Source organism: Condylura cristata, unplaced genomic scaffold, assembly GCF_000260355.1.
Source record: "Condylura cristata isolate star-nosed mole 26May11 unplaced genomic scaffold, ConCri1.0 scaffold00001, whole genome shotgun sequence".
In the NCBI taxonomy this organism is placed as follows: Eukaryota; Metazoa; Chordata; class Mammalia; order Eulipotyphla; family Talpidae; genus Condylura; species Condylura cristata.
The window spans coordinates 1,196,730-1,205,511 of NW_004567102.1; the positions used below are offsets into that span (position 1 = coordinate 1,196,730).

Consider the following 8,782-nt stretch of genomic DNA (forward strand, 5'->3'; position numbering starts at 1 on the left):
GTGGGGTTTAGGGGATTTAAGAAAAGAACAGATGGGTTACTCACAGGGAGGCCAGGGGGACCTCCAGGACCAATGGGGCCAGATGCTCCTGGAATACCCTAGGAAGGAAGGAGAGGGGCCTGGCTCAAGGGGCTCCTCCTCCCCCCCACCCCAAGCCACAGCCAAGTCTCCGCCTGCCTGCACCCCCATCCTCCTCCCAGCAGACCTCCCAGGACCACTCCTCTACTCACTGTCTCTCCCTTCTGGCCGGTGGAGCCCTGAGGGCCAGGAAGTCCCCGATCACCCTTCTCTCCCTGTTCCCCAGGGGGACCGATCAGTCCGATGAGGCCTGGGTGACCCTAGAGCAAGCGCAGTGGTCAGCAGGTGCAGACAGGAGATGTGTGGTGCGGAAGGAGCCCAGAGAGGCCGGCACAGGGCCTCAGGACAGGGCAGGACTGAGAGTGGCTATCACTGAACAAGAACCCCCCAAGACTGGGCTGGCCCAGGAGTGGGCACTTGGGGTCCCCATAGGCTTCAGGGAAAGATGAGGGAAGACAGCTGGTGACCTATCTCTCACTCACCTTCTCCCCCTTGGCTCCAGCATCTCCTCTGAGGCCAGGAAGCCCTGGGGGTCCCTGTCAAGAGACAGGAGGAGATGGGATCAAGCTCTAACCCCGCTTCCTCCAGGGCTTCAGGTCATAGGCCACTGTCCCAGAGTGCCCACCCACTCCAGTCACTCACCACAGGACCTGGAGGCCCAGCCTGGCCTGTGGCCCCAGGACGGCCTTGCTGACCCTGAAAATTTGAGGGGACCACAAGGTCAGGAGTGCTCCCAGGCCACACCCATCCCACTCCAGCCAAGCATCTCTGCTCTATGACGTACCACTGAGCCGGGAAGCCCTCTCAGGCCATCAGGGCCAGGCTTTCCTGCTGGGCCTGCAGGACCCACGGCACCTGTCTTCCCTGGGGCGCCCACAGCACCAGGATCCCCCTGAAACACACAAGGGAAGAGGAGGGGCTGGTGGGTGGAGGTAGAGGGTCCAAGACAAAAGGGGTGAAGCAGGGAGCTGGGGCCCATCCCCAGGAGCCCCTGGAGAAGGAACAAAGGTAGAATCCCAAAAGGGATACAGTGGAGAGGGGGGTGGACATGGGGAAAGGCATCTCAGGAACAAAAGCGGTGGAAAGACAGGGAATATTCCAGCACCCAGAGCAGCCTCTCCCTCACCTTGGCTCCCTTCTCCCCTTGTCGCCCCTCAGGACCAGGCGTGCCAGCAGGACCCTGCAGATGGAGGCAGAAGGAAGAGCAGGTGAGGTAGAAAGTGGCCAGGCTGGGTGTTCACAGACCACACACCTGCCCAGGCACAGGCGCAGTCTCCGAGGCCGAGTGGCGATGGCGAGAGCCGATGGTGAGAGCCGATGCAGCTTGCACCCGTGGCTAAGACACAGACACGGAGCAGCTTTGGCCAAGGGCCACTTGTGCGGACACCAGCAACTAAAGGGTTAAAGCCTGCCCCAGCCAGAGCCTGCAGGAAAGCCAGCTCCTTTCCTCCAATGTCCATTCTGATTGGTCAGCACACACCACCACCCCTGGCTGGAAATACAGACCCAAACCCAGGAGCCAACACTCACATCTGTGCAGCACACTTACGAACACACCTCCACACACACATGCACGCCCACGCAGGACAGCCCCACGCCAGCACCTGCCACTCCCCATGCGCCATCTGCCCTGCCCAGGGCCTGCCCTTCACCATCCCAGGTGTCCACCCTGCTCACCCGCTTTCCAAGTGGTCCAGGAGGTCCATTCTCCCCAGTGGGGCCAGGGGATCCCTAGAGAGGGAAGAATAGGAGTGGGAGAGTGTTTAGTCACAAGCCAAAGGATCCCCCAGAATTGGGGACAGAAGTGGTCTGAAGGCTGGGGCTTGGGGGGCGGGAGGGTCGCTGGTCACTCACAGGCTGTCCCGCCTCGCCGTCCTCTCCCCGATCGCCTTTAGCACCATCCTGGCCCTGCAAGGATGACACGCGGTCAGGAGGGGCCCCACTTGGCTGGCATCACCCCAAAACTGCCATCCCTCCCTCCTTTGCCTCCCTCCCCCAAGACCGTCAGCCCCATGGGGGCCTCCACCTCCGTAGAGGACCCCTCCTTGCCCCTTGCCCCTCTGCATCAGACTCACCCGAGGGCCACCTTCTCCAGGAGGACCAGGGTCACCAGGAAAGCCAACAGGACCCTAATCCAGGAGAGATTAAAATTCAGGGTCATGACCTCCTAGGGCCATCCAAGGCCAACAAAGACCCCCAGGGGCACATGCCACAGTACCTCTTTATAGGGAGAAGCTACCTGTGTCACCCTGAGTTTCTTGAACCTGAGTTTCCCACACCTCATCCCTTCCTATCTTTTAGGGTATTTACCAGAGGACACCTCCACTTAACCATTCTCTGGATCCTGGACCCTATACCTCCCTCCCACCCTCAGAGACTTCCTCCCAGGTACCCCCCTACTTTGGGGTCCACTCCAAAGTCCTCACTCGCACACACCCATGTTCCCAGACCTCCTGTTCACAGGGCTCTGCTCTCAGCCCAGCACCCCAGACTCACTGGGTTCCCTTTGGGTCCGTCATCTCCAGTGGGACCTTTAGGCCCTGGTGGTCCTGCCTCTCCGGGCTGCCCAGACTCTCCTTTCTCCCCTCGCTCCCCACGTGGACCCTGGAGGGTGTGTAGAGGGTACAGATGGGCCCAAAGGGGTCTTGAAGCTTCATCAAGTGTGCAGCCTTCAGCCCCCGCCTTGTTCCCTCAGTGACAGCAGGCGGCACCGAGTCAAGCCCACGGGGAGTCCAGGCCCTCTTCCCTTCAAGCAAGGCTGGCAGCCTCTCTCTGAGCAGAGACCAGGCCTCAGAGAGCGGCTGGGGCAGACTCCTGGGCTGCCCTGGGCTGCGGAGGCGCTGTGGCTCAAAGAGGGAACGGGGAAAGTGGGGTGGAGCCGAGGGGGACACGGGACTTCAGAATGGGGCCTCAGAGTAACCACTCACCTTGACACCTGGCTCGCCCTGGACCCCAGGAGATCCTGACTCTCCTGGCTCCCCCTGCAAGGAGACTGGAGTCAAGACCCTCCTCTGCCCCAAATCCTAATATTCCCCAGACATCATATTCTTCTCCCCACCCCAACCCAAACTGGCACAAGTTCAGCCCTTAGCCCCCTAAGACAATTCACCCCCTTTCAGGTAGTTACCTTCTCTCCTGGAGGACCCAGGTTCCCAACACCTCCTGGGGGACCTTGTGGACCCTGGAAGAGAAACAGACACGGGGATCACTGCTTAGAAGAGGGGGTGCCCAGCCAGAGGCTGAGGGAGTCTCCCCAGGGCAGGCTGCACCTTCATCCAGAAGAGACCAGAGCTTATAGTCTGGGGAAAAGGAGGCAGAGGGCTGGCCACACGATCTGAAGGGACATGGGCCAAGAGGACTCACGTCAGCTCCATTGGGTCCAGCTGGGCCTCGAGGTCCTGGGGGGCCAGGTGGCCCCTGGGGAGAAATAGACACAGTGAGACGGGGAGGGGGAGTGAGAGAAAGAGCGATGTGAATGGCAAATGGCAGGAGTTGGTCAGGCATGGAGGGGGAGGGGCAGCCAGGCCAGAGGAGGGTGGGGGCCTCACCCACTCCCGGTCAGTGGCAGTGGGGTATTGGGGTGGGGCTGGATGGGCGGGATGACAGTAGGTGAAGCTGGGGTCAACAGAGGTCACACACCGTTAACGGGGTCACACTCACCATAGGGCCCACATCTCCTGTTTCTCCCTTCTCCCCCGAGGGGCCCGGCAAGCCCTGTGCAGGTACACACAGCACAGACCCAGGTGAGCAACCCACCCAAAGCCCAGCCCAGGCCCCCGCTTCCTACCCCCTCCGATGGAACACACACTCCTAATCCTCCCAGCTCCTCATCACCAGCAGTCCGACTCTCAGGCAGACATCAGCCCCATCCGAACCCCACCTCTCAGCCCTTGCCTCCACCCCAACTCACCTGGAGGCCAATGGGTCCTGGGGGTCCATTGAATCCTCTTGTTCCTTCATCACCTTTGGCTCCAAAGTGCCCCTGGGGACCCCGAGCTCCGGGCTCCCCATCTGATCCCTGAGGTGGGGGGAGGGCAGGGACAGGAAGCAGAGAGGGTCCCAACTCAGGTGTTCTCTGTCCACACAGAGCCGGACAACAAACCCAGAACCCCCCACCCCCAAGGCCGGGGGGAACAGTGCATCCTCACCGCTGCTCCAGGCTGCCCCACAGGACCAATGGGCCCAGGGGGTCCGGGGGGGCCCTGGGGGAGAAAGGAGAGTCAGAGATGTCAGGATAGAGAGAGAAGCACAGCAACCAAGTTAAGGCCGGAGGCCAGAAATCAAAGTCATGAACACTTACATGTTCACCCTTGTTCCCTTTGGTGCCCTTCTGTCCGGGGTCTCCCACCTCACCCTGGAGGAGAGGGCAGGTGAGCTGTTAGAGAAGGGAGCCAGGCAGAGTGGGGGGACGGGAGCGCGAGGCGCCATGCCAGACCAGGGGCCGTCAGGAAAGAAGAGTCCGGAGTAGCTGGGCCCCTCACCTTGTCTCCATCCTCTCCTGACACACCCGGGGGCCCAGCGGGGCCAGGGAGCCCCACGGGGCCCTGCACCCCATCACGGCCAGTTGGGCCAATGGGACCCTTCTCACCCTGTGGGAAGTGAAAAAAGGAGTGATGGCCGGACCCTCAAATACCCCCACAGGAAGCCTTCTGTGACCCAACAGACCCCTCCTCAGTATCTCCCCAGGGACCCCATACTCACCGGGACACCCTTCTCTCCAGCTGCTCCAGGAGGCCCCTGAGGTCCTGGGCGCCCTGGGGGGCCAATGGGTCCCCCTGATCCTGCTGCACCTCGCTCCCCAGGGGAGCCCTGAGGTAGGAGATGAAATCAGACGCCCAACAAGGCGACGATATCCCACCCATACCAGAGGACCCCCGACCTCAGTCCCCAGGAGAACAGCACAAAATGAGTTCCTTGTAGTTGGCCCCATAACCCCCGCCTGGCCCCACAGCCCTGCTTACACCCAGATGCCACCCTGCACTCTTCCTCATGCACCCCTTTGCTGGCTCCCCCCACTTCTCCCAAGAGACCCCAAACTCACTGCAGGGCCAGGAGGACCAGCTGGACCTTCATTTCCCTTCAAACCGGATCCACCCTAGGAACCAGAAATGGGGGGGCCACAGATGTGAGCGGAAGGTGAGACTCCAGAGGGGCAGGAGTTGAGGAGTGTGCTGGGAAGGATGAGAGGAGACAGGCTGAGAGAGTGGGGGGTGGGGTCGCTGGGGGTGCCAGAATGCAGAGACGTTACTATCAGGGGCTGGGGTCACACTCACAGCCGTGCCTGGAAGGCCTCTCTCTCCAGGGAAGCCCCTCAGACCAGCGGGGCCATCCTTCCCCGGTGCCCCTGGGGGTCCAGGGTCGCCCTAAAAGAAAATGAAAGGTGAAGAATCGCAGCCATGCTCCCACGCTGGTCAGAGTGCTCTCCCATACCCGCCGCCCCCCCAGTCCCCAATTATCTATTCCCTTCAACAGCCTAGCCCTCATGTGCCCTCTGCCCAGCCTTTTACTGACCTTTGTTCCTTCTTTGCCAGCTGTTCCAGTCAGTCCCTGCTCTCCAGGGGGACCTGGGGGGCCAGGGTGACCTCTTTCCCCCATGGGCCCAGATTCTCCTGCTGCTCCCTAGAAAAGAGCAGACTCCAATTTCAGACCCCTGATCCCACTGTCTGTCCAAAGAGGCTACTGTGGCCATTCTAAAATAGCCTTCAAAACCCCCTTTATACCTGTCCCAGAGCTACTGGGAAATCTTGGGGTTCTCCTAGGCAGCTGTGCCAATTTTAGGCCCATGTGGAAGAACTACACCCCCTTGTGTCCCTGTTGAAGAACTGCCTCCTCTCTGAGGCATGAGAAAACTGAAACTGGCCTAAGAAACAAACTGAAGTTCAGAAGTCCCTTCTCTAAATCCCAACACCCACCACTTACCCCACCCCACCCCCAGGGGTACAGGTGAGGCAAAGCAGAGGCAGAGGCATCTCACTGGGAAGAGGGACAAGGGGGTCGGATAGACTCCAGGGTCTGGGGTCCATTCTTTCCGGAGGGCAGGCATACCTGAGGCCCCACCACCCCTGGAGGACCAGGAGGGCCGGTCTTCCCTTGGAAACCCTGAGGAGAGAAGAGAAGACAGAGCAGTCACAACCTATAGCCAGACACGGCCTTTGTGAGGTGGTGCTAGGGTTCCCAGAGGCAGGACAGGGTCACTACCATGTTCCTGACCCTGGGTCTGAACAGTGCCAGGATCCTCTCTACTCTGCCACGACAACCTCCCTGGTGGAACTTCCAGACAGCTCTGGAGTTTGGGGGTCTGGCGGGGTGAGGGCATCACTTACCACTTCTCCTCTCTGGCCAGGGTGTCCTGGCAGCCCATCTTTCCCAGGGGGACCCTAGGAGGAGTTCAGATGTCAGAGGACTCTAGGCTGGAAGAGGATGGAAAATAAGGACTCACAGAACTAAGTTGGGTCAGAGGTCAGCTTACTGGAGGTCCTTTGGGGCCAGGAAATCCATTGGGGCCCTGAGGTCCAGGGAGACCCTAGAAACAGAAATGGGGCAAGTCAGGAGAAAAGAGAAGGGTGTTAGGCAGGGGACATAGAGCTTTTCTCCTTGGGTGCTTTAGAGGGGAGACTCAAGTCACACTCACTCTCTCTCCAGGGGGGCCGTGGGGGCCATCACCACCTGATGTGCCCTGTGGAGGGAAACAGAGGGAGAGTAGCTATTTTCTTGGTATCTGGGGGTCAGAGGAGTTGAGGGGGGCCTAGACTTAGGGGAAGATGAAGTGTGAAGCCGAAATGCTGCCAGGATCACTAACCTTAGCTCCAGACTTCCCAGTGGCACCTCGAGGTCCCCGCTGTCCCCGCGGACCCTAGATAGAGAGTGGGAATTGTCAGAAAACCCCAATGCGGCTCTGGAGCCTGAGACACACACCTCCCCACTGCACTCACCGTGGGGCCCCGCTCTCCCCGAGGCCCTGATTTCCCAGACAGGCCCTAGTGGGAACAAAGCAGAGATAACACACATCACCCAGGGTGTGACCCCCAGGAGGAACCCTGTCCGCGCACCCTCTCCCTACCCGGCTTACCCGGGCTCCCTTCTCTCCACCAGCTCCAGGAAAGCCAGGAAATCCCAGGGAGCCCTGGTGAGGATGGAGAAGGGGAAACATTGAGAAGTCATGGCTGGAGAGGGCCTAGAAGGGCCCGCAGGGTCAGGGAAGGGGCAAGAAGGCAGGGAGGAGCCCTGGGCTCTGGCCTTGGGCAACCCCTGCTGCTGTCTGCCTGGTCCCTCATCTGCGGAACGGGGCAGTCTAAATTCCCATAGGGTCCCCCAGTGCGCTGTCCAGTAAAGTCTGGAATCAGTGGTCTGGGAAAGCAAAGGAGGGGCTGCAAGTGAGGCCTCACATCACCTTGGGACCCTGGCGTCCGGGGTAGCCAGGCAGACCAGGAACACCCAGCTTGCCCTGCAGAGGAAGAGGGGGCAGTTAGCAGCCAGAGGAGCGCCAGCACCCCGCCCTCCCCGGGGCCTCAGCCCTCAGCATCGTGCCAGTCGCCACCCAGCAACACTGCCCACAAACCCCCAGCCCCGGCCCTCATCTCCGGCCCCAGGGCTGCCTGACTCTTGTGACCTCTCCTTCCTGACTGGACTCTCCCAGCTCTAGTGCTGTGTGGAGACCAACGTGTACAGCCCCATGCAGTCCCCACCCCCTCTTCACCAGCACACACTGCTGCTCCCAAGACCAGCCTCTCCCAGGCCTCTTCACCAGCACACACTGCTGCTCCCAAGACCAGCCTCTCCCAGGCCTCTTCACCAGCACACACTGCTGCTCCCAAGACCAGCCTCTCCCAGGCCTCCACTCCATGCGACCCACTGCTGCCCGTGGCTCACACTCCACACCACCGCAACTCCCCAGCACACACCCCAGGGGCTTCAAGCCTGTCTTCCCAAGACACATGTGGAAGCTATGTTGGGAGCAGGGGTTCCACAGCCTGACCAGCTGGGCCCAAACCCCGGCTGGGCCCCTCACTGGCTGTGCAGCAACAAGCGTCCTAGCCTGGGGGCCTCCGTGAGAAAAGGACTGTAATGGGCCTGCCTGCAGCCCTGCCCTGCCCAGGTCAGGCGTGCAGCAGCCCACAGAGCTTGTGGGGTGACCACAAAGCTTGTGGGGTGAGAGCGCAGAGGGGCTCACGCCCTTCTTGGGCCCTCCCTTTCTGGAACTCCTACTGCTCCGAGTTGGGACACCTTCCGCCTGCCCTGCACTTAAAGTTACCCTCCGAGACCTCCATGCCTTGTCCCCATCCACCTTGTAAACACTCGTGACAGGAATTTTCCTGTATACGTGCCCCCCTCAACCCCCCCAGAGTCCATGAGGTGCCAGCTACAGACAGGAGCATAACTAATGCACGGTCGTCTTTGGCTGACTGACATCAGGTGCTGGTGCCCCCATGCCCCCCCTCGCCCCAGTGCCGGTACCCTTCATGTGCCCAGAGCACACAGGCACAGGCCCTTCGTCCCCCGTCACCTTCTCGCCCATGAGCCCTGTGGGTCCAGGGTCTCCGGTGGGTCCAGTGCGTCCCTTCGGCCCCTCTGGACCATCCTCTCCCCTGGAGCCAGGGACACCGACCTCGCCCTGGGTAAGAGGGTTGGAGAGGTGAGTGTTGGGGACGCAGCATGGGGTTGGACTCTGAGAGGAGAGGGGGGCCCCAGCGAGGCCCCATGGCGG

General features: G+C 61.0%; 1 protein-coding gene across 1 annotated transcript in view; it reads right to left on the minus strand.

Annotated features, from left to right (window-relative positions):
• COL11A2 (collagen, type XI, alpha 2) overlaps window positions 1-8,782 on the minus strand; it is a 28,926-nt gene that overhangs the window by 4,806 nt on the left and 15,338 nt on the right. The window contains exons 27-57 of the mRNA XM_004673362.2: window positions 8,582-8,689; window positions 7,469-7,522; window positions 7,148-7,201; window positions 7,011-7,055; window positions 6,878-6,931; window positions 6,710-6,754; window positions 6,548-6,601; window positions 6,402-6,455; window positions 6,124-6,177; window positions 5,590-5,697; window positions 5,352-5,441; window positions 5,120-5,173; window positions 4,780-4,887; window positions 4,560-4,667; window positions 4,379-4,432; window positions 4,227-4,280; window positions 3,989-4,096; window positions 3,739-3,792; window positions 3,442-3,495; window positions 3,206-3,259; window positions 3,006-3,059; window positions 2,575-2,682; window positions 2,154-2,207; window positions 1,933-1,986; window positions 1,756-1,809; window positions 1,205-1,258; window positions 863-970; window positions 721-774; window positions 561-614; window positions 231-338; window positions 45-98 (exon numbers count right to left, since the gene is read on the minus strand). Coding sequence (XP_004673419.1) covers window positions 45-98; window positions 231-338; window positions 561-614; window positions 721-774; window positions 863-970; window positions 1,205-1,258; window positions 1,756-1,809; window positions 1,933-1,986; window positions 2,154-2,207; window positions 2,575-2,682; window positions 3,006-3,059; window positions 3,206-3,259; window positions 3,442-3,495; window positions 3,739-3,792; window positions 3,989-4,096; window positions 4,227-4,280; window positions 4,379-4,432; window positions 4,560-4,667; window positions 4,780-4,887; window positions 5,120-5,173; window positions 5,352-5,441; window positions 5,590-5,697; window positions 6,124-6,177; window positions 6,402-6,455; window positions 6,548-6,601; window positions 6,710-6,754; window positions 6,878-6,931; window positions 7,011-7,055; window positions 7,148-7,201; window positions 7,469-7,522; window positions 8,582-8,689 — 2,124 coding nt within the window. The remainder of the gene's footprint in view (window positions 1-44; window positions 99-230; window positions 339-560; window positions 615-720; window positions 775-862; window positions 971-1,204; window positions 1,259-1,755; window positions 1,810-1,932; window positions 1,987-2,153; window positions 2,208-2,574; window positions 2,683-3,005; window positions 3,060-3,205; window positions 3,260-3,441; window positions 3,496-3,738; window positions 3,793-3,988; window positions 4,097-4,226; window positions 4,281-4,378; window positions 4,433-4,559; window positions 4,668-4,779; window positions 4,888-5,119; window positions 5,174-5,351; window positions 5,442-5,589; window positions 5,698-6,123; window positions 6,178-6,401; window positions 6,456-6,547; window positions 6,602-6,709; window positions 6,755-6,877; window positions 6,932-7,010; window positions 7,056-7,147; window positions 7,202-7,468; window positions 7,523-8,581; window positions 8,690-8,782) is intronic.